Source organism: Vombatus ursinus, unplaced genomic scaffold (assembly GCF_900497805.2).
Source record: "Vombatus ursinus unplaced genomic scaffold, bare-nosed wombat genome assembly UNPS02014832.1, whole genome shotgun sequence".
NCBI lineage: Eukaryota > Metazoa > Chordata > Mammalia > Diprotodontia > Vombatidae > Vombatus > Vombatus ursinus.
Genome location: NW_020954610.1, coordinates 50,988,855 through 51,001,656, shown reverse-complemented (window position 1 = coordinate 51,001,656; position 12,802 = coordinate 50,988,855). Strand labels below are relative to the sequence as shown.

Below are 12,802 nucleotides of genomic sequence, written 5' to 3'. Positions count from 1 at the left end.
GGTTGTGAAGAGCTTTAAATGACAGGGAAGGGACTTTATGTTTTATCTTAGAGATAATGGGGAACCACTAGAATATTTTGGGGTGGAGAATGACATGGTCAGACCTGGGTTTTAAGAAAATCACGGGGGAAGCTCGGTGGCGCAGTGGATAGAGCACCGGCCCTGGATTCAGGAGAACCTGAGTTCAAATCCGGCCTCAGACACATAACACTTACTAGTTGTGTGACTGGGGGCAAGTTACTTAATCCCATTGCCTTGCAAAAAAAAAAAAAAAAGAAAAAAGAAAATCACTTTGACATCTGAGTGCACAATGCCCTGGAGCAGATCATTACAAAGAATCTCTTTTCTTATCCCGGTTGTGTACTAATAGAAGGCACTTATTTTCAAAGAAGTCGGGGTACTTCCTGAGGAAATGTGATATTAGTAACTTGCTTATACCTGATGACAGGTACTGTTTTCATTTTGATAATGGATTTTGATAGAGTGGTGACATTTGGGTGATGGATGACTTTCTCACATGGTCTTTCTTTTCTGATACACTGACTTGCACAATTTTTTTTTATGACCTAGCCGTAAGCCAGATGATTCATAAGTGTATTTTATGTAAGTGCTTTATTGGTTTGATTAAAGGCTTCTTCTTACGTTATACATTTGCATTCCCGAGGTCAGTGAGGAGTATTTAGCTTTCCAGGCTGTGGTTGCTGACCTTCCCTGGCATAAAACTCAAAGCTTTATTCAGTGCCACAGCCAAAATATCTTTTTATTGGTTAAAATACTCTAGTTTCTATAGAGTGTCTTATAGATCCTGACAGTGCTATCTTCCAAACTCACAATTTCAAAAAATGTCACCATGTTAAATAATTCCTCTAAAGTAAATTTAATACAAGAGCAATGCTAAAAGTGGAGCTGGGAAGATGGGCTTAGGTCATGATGGTTCACGCTCTAAATGAGAAAATACCGTTTGATTTACTTACTGAGATAGCTATTTTTATTGTTGTTGTTAAAAACAACAATAATAATAAATAATTGACAATTATGTGGCCTTGGGGGATTAGAAAAGTGCTTTACATGTATTATCTCATTTAATCCTTATGCCCTGTGAGATAAGTGTAATAGCTATTATCTCCATTTTGAAAATGAGGAAAGTGAGACTGAGAGCAGGTTAAGTGACTTGCCTAGGATCACATAGTCAGTAAATGTCTGAGGAAGGATGCAAATCCAGATCTTCCTGACTCCAAGTCCAGTACTCGAATCATTACACCTTGGTATCACCTTTGCTAGTAAAGTTGATAATTCAGGATAACCTGTGGGAAATGAAAATTTCAGCTCATTGATATAAAATAAGATATAAATTTTATGTAAATTAGACCGTGTATTAAAATACACATATTTCATCCTACTAAATTTCCTAAGGACAGGAATTCTGTCTTATCTAAATCTCTCTACTCAGTATGTGTTAATGAAGGTTTGTCAGATAAATGGATGCATTCAAAACCCTGCATATTAAAAAGGACTTTGTCTTTCCTAGTGAATAGCTTTGGGTTTTATCACTGTAAATGAAATTATTTAATGAACACATATCAAAGGTTTATACTTACTGCTATACTCATGTCTATCTGTGACCTTGTTGTAATCCAGGTTGGTGCCCAGTTGAAGCCCATTTCGTGTTTTTCTTAGTCATTAAAACATGTTATGTTGTGCAAATCTCTAGCTAATATGAATTTTTAGAATTTTCTATTTTAGTATTATGAATTTAACAAGCATTAAGAAACATGAACATTTCCATATACAAACAACAACAACCCAACAATAGAAAAAAAAAGACCAAATATGAAAATATGATTATCCACTACTTACAACTTGGGGTTTTTTTATATATTTCAAATTTAACACAAAAGTTCAACACTTCCCTGCCCGCTCATATCTCCTTCCAAACTTCTGTCTTCTCTTTTCTGTTTTTTTTAATGAGTCATTGTTCCTGTTTTCTTATTTTAGTATCTCTCTCACTATTTTCTACTCCTTCCCTCTCCAAAAAAAATTAAAACTCTCCCTTATAATAAATAAGTTAGTCATGCAAAATAAATCCACATGTAGAAAATATCTAAAACTGTGTGTCTTGTTCTATACCTCTTGTCCATAACGTCTCTATAAGAGGTAGGAAGCATGACATTATCAGCCTTCTTGAGTCATGATTGGTCATTCCATTGATTATAGTTTTTTAATTCACTATTGTTTTTCTTTGCATTACTGTGGTCATCATATAAATTGCTGTCCTAGTTCTAGTCAATTCACTCTACATCAGTTCAAGTCATTCTAGGTTTCTCTGAATTCATCTGTTTTATCCTTTCATTTCAACACCGTTATAATTCTATTATATTCATAGGCCACAGTTTGTTCATCCTACTAAATTTCCTAAGGACAGGAATTCTGTCTTATCTAAATCTCTCTACTCAGTGTGTGTTAATGAATGTTTGTCGGATAAATGGTCTAGCACATTTATGCTAGACCTTAAATTGATAAGCACACACTTCGTTTCTAGTTCTTTGCTATAGCAAAAGGTGCTTTTATAAACATTTTGTACATATAAATCCTTTCCCTCTTCCCTTGATCTTTTTTGGTATATAAAGTGGTCTCACTGGGAATACATATTTTAGTGACTTTTTGGGTGGAGTTCAAAATGGTTTTCAAGAATGGTCGATCTACCTCACAATTTCACCAGTAGTGCATTATTATGGCTGTCCTTCCAAATCCCCTCTAACAATGCTCATTTTCCCATTTTACCATCTTTGGTAATCTTGTGAGTGTGAATTGGAACCTCAGAGTTGTTTTAATATTAATTTCTCTTATCATTAGTGATTTGGAACATTTTTTCATGCCTTTGATAGCTTCCCTTTCTTCCCTTGAGCTTTGTCTCTGCTAGACCAAGATTGTCCTTTGACCAAGTATCTATTAGAAAATGACTCTTCTCACATATTTATATCAATTCTCTACATATCTTGGATGTCAAACTTTCATCTGAAAAATTTGCTGCAAAGATTTTTTTCCCCAATATGGCTGTGTCCCTTCTAATTTGAAGTGTATTGATTTTGTTTGTGCAAAAAATAATTCATTTTTATGTAATCTTTTCTTTTCTGTGAGATAACTGTATAACAATGGGCCCTGTCTGTCTCTTAGTTGGCTAAGAAATCTTCCCTTATCCCTTGTTCTGAAAGCTTTCCTGCTCATCTGTGTGTCTGATATGTCCTTTTATATCTAGGACTTGTGTCTGTTTGGAGCTCATTTGCTATACAGTATAAAATGTTGGTATAAACTTCATTTCTGCCAGGCTGCTTCTCAGCTTTCTCAGAATTTTTTGTGACATATTAAGTCCTTATCCCAGTAATTGGAATTCTTGGGATTATTGAACAGTATGCTACCGTGTTCATTGATTGCTCTTGAATCTGGTATACCTAATCTGTTCCAATGGCCGCTGGTAGTACAGTGGAGCAATGGACATGGAGACAAGAAGACCTGAACTCAGTTCCAGCCTCAGACTCTTACTAGTAAGTTATGTGATCCAGGGCCAATCATTTAACCTTTGTTTGCCTCAGTTTCCTCAACTGTAAAGTGGGGATGAAAATAGCATCTACAGAGTTATTGTGAAGATCAGATGAGATAATATTTGTAAAACGTCCTTAGAACAGTGCCTAACACATAGTAGGTACTGTATAAATGCATATTACCTTCCCTTCCCATTAATCAATTTCTCTATTTTTTAACCAGTACCAAATAGTTTTGATGATTACTGCCTTGTAATCTAATTTGAAATCTAGTACTGCTAGGCCCCTTTCCTTCCTGCTATTTTTCATTATTTTGTTTTAAATTCCAGGCTTTTTCTTCCTCCAGATGAATTTGTTATTATTTTCTAGTTCAATTAAAGTTATTTGGTAGTCTGATATGACACTGCATCTATAAGTTAATTTTAGATAGTATTGTCATTTTTATTACGTGAACATAGTCCAACTATGAGTAGTTAATATTTCTCTAATTATTTAGGTCTGTCTTTATTACTGTAAAGAGTGTTTTGTAGTTAAGTTTATATAATCCCTATGTGTATCTTGGTAGCTGGACTCCCAGCTTGTGTAGTTAACTTTGACTAGAATTTCTTTCTCTATTTCTTCTTGCTAAGTTTTGTTTGTAATATAAAGAAAGGCTGATGATTTTTGTTAATTTATTCTGTATCTTGCTTCTTTACTAAAGTTATTATTTCAATTAACTTTTTAGTTGTCTGTCTAAGATTCTCTAAGTAAACCATCATGTCATTTCAAAAATTGATCATTTTATTTCCCCTTTGTTGGCTAGTGTTTATTAAAAACGGGAGTTGGAACAGAAATATTTCTATGGACATGTTACTGTAGTGTTTCCCAAAGAAAAAAAATGGTCTCTCTTTATGCTTATAGAAGTAATCATGGCTTCCTATTAGCTGTTAAGCTTTACTTTGAGTCCTAAAGTATTGAGAATTTAAAATGAATCTTGCTTAGTACTAAGGATTTGATATACTGCTATTTACTTTCTTTCTGACCTCTGATTAACAACATATGTCTGAAAGCCTTTGTAGTTGTAATGGAATATTTACATTCAGTATTACAGATTTAAACTACAACTGCATCAGTGTTCAAGAAATGTATATATGCCCTTAGATATTTGATTTCAAAGAACTTTAATTCAACAGGGCTGTAGAGACTGTACTAGGCATAAATCTTAAATGTATTTGAAGACACAAATGCCAAGATCAGAAGTATAATACTGGCATCCATATTTTATTAAAGTATAATTTAAAATGTAGCATTATTATTATAGATTGAGCTGCATTATATCTGTGCATCTTGTGTGTGTGTTTATATGTGTGTGTATGTGTTTGTGTTTTGGGGTGTGACTTTGGACCAGGGTGATTACCAAGGATGCTAAGAAGCTATTCACCTCCTAGTGTGAGGCTGTCAACCAGGTATTAGTAAATAAAGGGACAGTGAGTGCCCTCTTACTTGGTAGCTACATATACGTTCTTAGAAACTGACTGAAAATCATGCTCCCTTTTTTCCTGTCTGAAATCAGTTTCAGTTCAGTGGTACTTTACTCTCCTTTTTCTCCTTCTGCATTAAAGCTGTTGAAAGATGGTTCTGTATTTTCTATTTTTCATCCTTTTTTCTCTTAACAGTGAATGACATTTTGAAGACACAAAAGTATATTGACCAGCCCAAAATAACTAGATTTTGTTTTATTTTTTGAATACTAACAAAATGTTTGAAATGCTGCTGTAATGTACACATTTGAAATTAAGCTTTGCATTATCCTTTAAAATGAAATGCTTTTTTGTCCCCATGAATATACAGAGAATATGTCAGAAAAGCAAAATTCTGTAGTTTATTATACCTCTGAGTAGTTTTTTCTTCCATCAGGCATTATTTATGCCTATGTTATCTCTTTTCCTATTTGTCATTGAGCTGTTCATATGTGATTTTTTTTAATTAACTCAAAACTGTTGATAGAAGTGACATTTCATATTATTTGTTATCTGCCTCTCTAATGCATCAATATTGTTCTTGAACTTAAGTTCTATTCTGGACAGAACAATATAATTGAAGATTTGCATGCATGCTTCAAGTAATCCAGTTTTGAAGATAAATATTGGAAGTGTAGTATCTAATAACTGGATGATATCAGATTATTGACAGGTCATATTGAAACGAACTATAAAATGGTTTTGGTTCTATAATGTGAAGCCAGTGCTTCCTTGAGTTTTCAATAAGGAAACCGTCCCATTTTTTAAACCACAATGAAGCACGATTCAGTGATTTAGTTCATCAAATACAAAATGTAGCTTTATTTCCAAAAAAGAGAAAAGACCATCAATGAGTTAACTTCCTGTTTTCTTAACTAGTGGCTTCTTTTTGGTTTTCTCATGAATTTGTGTCTCTGTACTTACAGAGCTTTGACTCCTCAACCAGATTTTTGAGTATTTTTTCCTTTTATTTTTATACCTTCCAAAGTATAACATTCAGAGATTAACCATGTTCAGAAATCGGGAGAGTTGGGACCAGTATGGGCAAATACCACAGTAACTGATATTGTATGACTGTGTTTTCCCACAATAAAAGCATTCAGATTGACTCATTTTACAACAATGGAAATGGAAGAAAGCTAAGTTTCTTTCCTGTTCGTGTTTCTTTTGTAAATAATGTCCCAAAAGGATACCATTGCAATGAACTAAATAATACTATAAAGAAAGACATTTCAAGGCTGTCTGGAATATACAAGATAATAAACAAGAGAAGTACTTGGAGCCTAGATTAACTAAAAGTGTTCATACATGTGTGTCAGACAAATAGATGGATAGATAAATGGATGAATGGATAGGTAGATAGATAGATACTTATATCTCTTCTCTCTCTCATTTGTGTTTCTCTGCCAGAAAAAGATTATGTTTAAAAAAGAAAGCTGTTCTGCGAAACTAAAAAATTAGACATTCATTCAGATGTGAATTTTGTATAATCTAGGCTGTAATGGGCTGATTACAGATCATATCATTTTGATCTCCATCTCTTATTCTTTTCAGATAACAGTGATTTAATTGCTTGTACAGTGATTACAAAAGATGGAGGTCTCATTCAGCGCTTTCTAGCTGTGGATATTTATCAGATGAGTTTGGTGGAGCCAGATGTTGCAAGACTAGGGTGGGGAGTGGTCAAGTTTGCAGGTCTCTTGCAGGTAAGGTGTCAGAAAGTTCTGAAAATACTCTTATGTATCTTGTGACTCAGAGTTAGGAGGGATCTAAAAGGTGACCTAATTTATCCTCCCAATTAATATGGAGATGCCTCTTAGAACATCTTTGAAGTCTTTGTTGGAATACATTCAGTGTTCTTACTGACTTAGAAGGCAGTTCTTTTCCTTCAAACAGCTTTAGTTGTTAGCCAAAACCTGACTCCTTTTAACTTCTACCCATTGATTCTAGTTTTGTGCTCTGGAGCTGCAAAAAAAAGTATTACACACAATAGTACTTCAAATATTTGACGATCATTATCAAACCTAAGTCTTTTCCAAACCAAATCTTTTTTCTTCTGAAAATGGCTAAAATTTTGCACAAGAACAGTTTCCAGGTTTTTAAGTTTCATTTGTTCTTCTAAGCTACTTTTTGTTTATTTTTCAGATTTCACAGGTATGCAGAATTTACCAAACAAATAGCTACCTCTGATACATCATTCTTAATAAATAGGTTGCAAAATGTTTGAATAGTGTGATATAATCTATCATAATTCATGATTTGGACTTTAGTTCATTAACTTAGGTTTCTCAGTATTAAAGAAAATTTGAAACATAGCTTTTTTGTTAAAAGATTGTATACATATCTATTTAGCTGATATCTACCTAGTACTTTAAGGTTTTCCAAGCATTTTACACACATTAAAGATCATATCAGGTTTTTATTTGTTGATTGGAACATGGTTAATGGCTTAGAGTGTTATCTGGCACTCTTGCCTTCAGAATCATCAGATTTTCTAACATATCATCATTCCCCTTTTATGTGGTGTAGCTTTTGGCTTAGATCAGTGAGTTCCTGTTAAACATAATCTTGTTCCAGAAGGTAAAAATGATGCTGGATTTGGCATCAGGATCCAAATTTGAGTTCAGATTCTTGCCTTACCAGCTTTGTGACCTTGGAGATGTCAAGTCCTTTGACCTCCTTGAGCTTCATTTAACTCATCTATTTAATGGTAATAACAATATTTGTATTACCAACCTCACAAAGATGTGAGGAAAATACTTTGTAAAGTGTAAAGCTCTATATGCTTCTCACCACCTCTTTACCTGAGAGCCTTGTTTTCTGGAAGGAGGTACTGCCAGGCTATAGAAAGAGCCCAGCAACACTGAGTTCTCATCTTTGCCCTGTCATTGATGTGACCTATGGAAAAATCCCATTCTGCCTCTCTAAGCTTCTGTTTTCTTATCTGTCAAATAAAGTGTTTGAACTTGATGTTCTCTAAGGTCCCTTCTTGCTCTAAAACTTATGGTCCCTATGAAAGTAAAGGAAAACTGTTTTCAGGTTGGTTTCTCTCTTGTTTTACTTCCTCAGGCTTGTTTGCTGCATCAGACAGTCAACCAGTTGAAAGGACTTTGCCCTTGTTTTAATTGAGGGATGGGAATGGTGGGAGAGAATAGCCCTATAATATGGTATGCTATTTTGAAACTAGTATTTTGTGAGAAAGATCATGCAGTATTGTGTACTACAACTTCTTGAGGAGAACTGGCCTTTTTTAATTATTTTATTACGTCTGATTATGTATAGTATCTAGAAGACTTTTCCTTGCCTTTGCTCACTCATATCTTAGACTTGGAAAGGTAAGGGGAAAGGTAATTTGTCTTTTACCAGTTGAATAAGCCTTCATGTTTTTGACATTTTTCAGAATTGTTTCCTAAGAGTTAATTGGGCCTTAGGGCTCTTGGAGATGCTACCATATTATGAGCTTAATTGGACTATTTTTTTTTTTACAGGATATGCAGGTAACTGGAGTAGAAGAAGATAGTAGAGCTCTGAACATTATCATTCACAAGCCTGCTTCCAGCCCCCATTCTAAACCTTTCCCCATTCTCCAAGCTACATTTGTATTTTCTGATCATATCCGCTGTATCATTGCAAAACAGCGCTTAGCAAAAGGTCGTATCCAGGCCCGGCGTATGAAGATGCAGCGTATAGCTGGTGAGTAGATTCATTACCTGCAGATTTTTCTTGTTTCCTTTTGTTAATAGAATGACTTCCCTCTCCTGACACAGCAAAGGACTGTGATATGTTGAAACTACTCATCTGTTGTAGTTGAAGTACTTTTTAAATAGGACAACAAACTCAAGTTAGTAGTAAATTTTTTCTTTCTGCTTATTTAGAGAATGGAGAGATGACAATTAGAATTTCCAATAAATTTCTGTTGCCGTAGATGGTCTCTCCCAGATGTGGAGAAGCTGACACTTCCTCTCTAGTTAGGCCCGGGATGAACAATTGGGACACTGATTTGTAAATGTAAATTGGTTAAAATCATTTTTCATCTGGATAGGATAGAGGAAATAGTCTCCTTATCAAAACCAATTTGTCCAGGTACTTATCTGCTCTGATCTAGGGGTTATTCTCTCTGTTTATAAAGTTCTTTGTTAAAAAGGCAGTGTAGCTTAATGGGTACAGAACTAGTCTCAAAATCACAAAGACCTAGGTTCAGTTTCTGCCTCTGACACATAAGATCATAAATCAAGATCTGAAAGGGCCTTAGAGATCATTTAGTCCAAGCTCCTCATTTTATAGATCAGAAAACTAAGCCCCAGGGCCTTGACCAGATCACTCAGCTCATAAGCATCAGATATGAACCTACATCATCTGACTAGAGCCCAGTGTATTTTCCATTGGAGCATATTGCTCCTGACTCAGGATAAGTCACTTGATCTCTCAATGTCCCAGGCAGCTTTCTAGGACTATGGGTTACAGAAGAGTTACAGAGATCTGTCTTGGGAAAGGGATTTTTCTTCAGCTGTTCCCTACATTGATAAAATCAGAGACCTGGTTCCCCTCCTTAATTCCCCTCCCTTTCAGAAAGGTGCTAGCTAACTCGGTTCTGTAGGAGTAGAATCAGATACTATTGTAGGGGGATTTAGAGAATTTGAGAAGTAAGCTAATTTCTAACATTCTGTAAAGAAAATACACTTTTTTGTGTTTAAAAAAAACTTTTTCAAAAATTGAGACATTTAGTGATTCCTGGTTAAGTAACCGTCATATACATTTTGGTAAAAAGTCTTTGAAGTAGGCTTTTAACTTCAGTTTTTCTCAAGTTGTCCAATCATTTTTCAATTCAAGAACAAATGAGGTTTGCAGTACAGTTGTTTGACTGTTTTAAGCGTACCTGGCATTGCTTTCTCAAATTAATTCCCTGAAAATTAAAAAAAACCTTTTTGGGATCTGGGTTTATAAATATTCATGGATTTAGTTATTTACTAGGGTTCACCATCATCGTCACTTATTTTATTAATCCTCTATTCTGTTGAGTGCTTCTGTCATCTTATTTTCCATTTAACTAAAACTTGGCTTACAAAATCATTACAGAAGCATTTTGTAATGCAAGAAATTACTTAAATCACTCAATGCTTTCTTTTAAGATTTATTCTGGGAGAATTTTCTCCTCTTTAAAGTAGTTTCTTACAGTTGGCTCAATGGTAAAAATATTTCATTTTAAAATTGGGAATTATGCCGTAAAGTGGCTGTTAGAACTTATACCATAGGGTATTTTAAAAATTGATTTTTAAAATTCTAACAGCTTTGATTTATAGTAAGATTTATTTATGGAAGTGGAGATTAGCAACTTCGGCATAAAAATTTTAGAACTGAATATGTGGTCTATGCCTTGGGGATTGAAATATAAAAAGTACCTGAGCCTCGGGAAATAAGGCCTTTTGTGTTCACAGGTCAAGAAAAGGACGTAGTAGTGGGTCCAAGAAGAGTCTGGACTAGCATTTAGATCTCTAGATCCCCAGGCCATTGTGCCATTCATTAGTAGCATTGCGTAGCATTGTATAGCAGATAGTCAACTGGTCTTAGAGACACCACTTAGTTGTGTGACTCTGGGCAATTGATTTAATTTCTCTATACATCAAGGGTTTTTTGTTTTATTTTGTTTTTGTCTTTTGTAAATGGAGCTAATAGTACTTGTACTACCTACGTCATAAGGTTATGGTGAGGAAAGTGGCTTGTAAACTTTAGAGCACTATTAAAATGTGAACTGTTATTATTGTTATTACAAGAAAGAGTTAAGTATTATGTTAGATTTTATGTTAAATTGAAGTATTTGTGGCATATAAAAATGACTTGAATGTGCTTTGATTATGAGATACTCCATCTCAGCTGTTATCAAGAATTAGCATTATGGCCCCATGGGCTTAACAACACAAAGTCTCTTATCTTCACCATCTGTGATTTTATTAATCAAATGCCATGTTATTTAAATCTAGCACTCCTGGACCTTCCAATCCAGCCTTCAACAGAAGTCATGGGGTTTGCACTTAATGCTTCAACTTCAAACCAGCACCTGCCTTTCCGATTCTATGAACCATCTCGCCGTGGCAGCAGCGATCCAGCTGTGCAACGTTCTGTTTTTGCATCCGTTGACAAGGTACCAGGTAAGCCTAGACTGCAGCTCATATGTAGCTTGCTGTTCGTCCTCCTGTTGAAGCATGGAACCTTACTCCCTATCTTCCCTTCCCCCTAACTCCCCCCCACCCCCCAGCAGCTGTAGGCTGCAGATTTTCATCCTCATTAAGCCGTTCAACTCAAAAATGGAGCTGGCTTTGCAGCGTTCTTTCTTTAAAAATCCACGAAGGTATAATACCAGGTTAAACCAAAGGCACAAAAGTAAATCTTGGCTTTATTTTTAGTTTAGTTTTCCAGGGCATTTTTGGGGTATGTAGAAAAACTTCTTAGAATTAAGACTAAGAGATTTCTTGGAAATTTCTTGGAAATACTTAAATTAGTACTAATAAAGTTGTGGTAGAGTAGTTTCTGTCCCAGTGCAAGATGACTAGAAAGAGATAGTGTGTGTGGTCAGTGTTCTCACCCCACTGAAGAAGTGACACTTAAGAAAAATGTCCTACTATCAGCGTTGTGGCTTTTATTTCATCCCATCTCTGAGAATCTTTTCCCACTTTCACCAAAGTGCGTGTGCTAGGGGATATTTAGGGTGGAGAAGAGGCAATTGGAAGGGAGGTATAGATCGTGATTACTGTCCTCAAGAACGTGGAAGACTGTTATGTGGTATAGAGATTAAACTTATTTTGCTATGTCCTAGAGGGCAGAACTAGGAGCAGTAGGTGGAAATTGTAGAGAAACAGCTTTAAGCTTGACTCAGGGTAAAACTTCCTTGGTCTGGCCTGCGGTGCAAGAGTCCCCTTCATTGGAAGTCCTGAATCAAGATTGAATGGTCACTTGTCAGGGTTGTATATTACTGTTCAAGTATGAGTTGGACCGAATAACCTTTGAGGTCCCTTCCAGCTCTGAGGTTCTGTGATGTGATGTGGTGTGGTGTGGTGTGGTGTGCGTGTGTGTGTGTGTGTGTGTGTGTTGAGAAAGTAACATAGATTTTGTCCGTGATAGAAAAATAGGCTCTGTGACCTATTATTTTAACATTTTTACTTAAAATAAACCCGTAAGCTCATTGGATTCCTAGACAAAGTACTTTTCCCTTTATTATAAAACTTCATAAAATCAAGCCAAACACCCAGGCAACAGTGAATTTGAGAGTAAATGGGGTACAGAGAAAAGAATACTTGATTTGGAGTTAGAATTGGGTTTAAGTCCTTAGCTCTACTCCTTACTACATATGTGACCTTGGATAAGCTGTTTAACCTCTTTGGGCCTCAGTTTTTCTTCTTTGAAAAATAGTTTGGAATAGGTGATCTCTAGGGTACCTTCCCACTGTAAATCTGTGATCCTATGAATTTCTGTATGTATTTAGGATTTAAATTAGAATACCATACTATATTACAATTTCAAAATCTGTTATGAAGTATTCTTTGATTTAAGACAGTTTAAATTTTTATCTCTGTGTCTTTTCAAGATTATCCTTCCTCCACCCCCACTATCTTTCACAGGCTGGTAGTAAAGAAGATCTAGTATTAGCTCTACCATGGGCCTGTCATTTGTGACTATGTCCCTTTCTCAGGCATCAAATAAGAGATATCAGTGTTTTCCCTTTATCACCATTCAGAAGTCTGAAATATTATTTTGAAAAGGAATCATAAA

The 12,802-nt window shown here is 35.2% G+C and overlaps 1 protein-coding gene across 3 annotated transcripts in view; it reads left to right on the top strand.

Moving 5' to 3' along the window:
- Positions 1-12,802, top strand: part of CLEC16A (C-type lectin domain containing 16A) — a 216,451-nt gene that overhangs the window by 149,472 nt on the left and 54,177 nt on the right. For all 3 annotated transcript variants that reach the window (XM_027839220.1, XM_027839219.1, XM_027839217.1), the window contains exons 19-21: positions 6,593-6,744; positions 8,527-8,731; positions 11,017-11,184. In XM_027839220.1, coding sequence (XP_027695021.1) covers positions 6,593-6,744; positions 8,527-8,731; positions 11,017-11,184 — 525 coding nt within the window. The remainder of the gene's footprint in view (positions 1-6,592; positions 6,745-8,526; positions 8,732-11,016; positions 11,185-12,802) is intronic.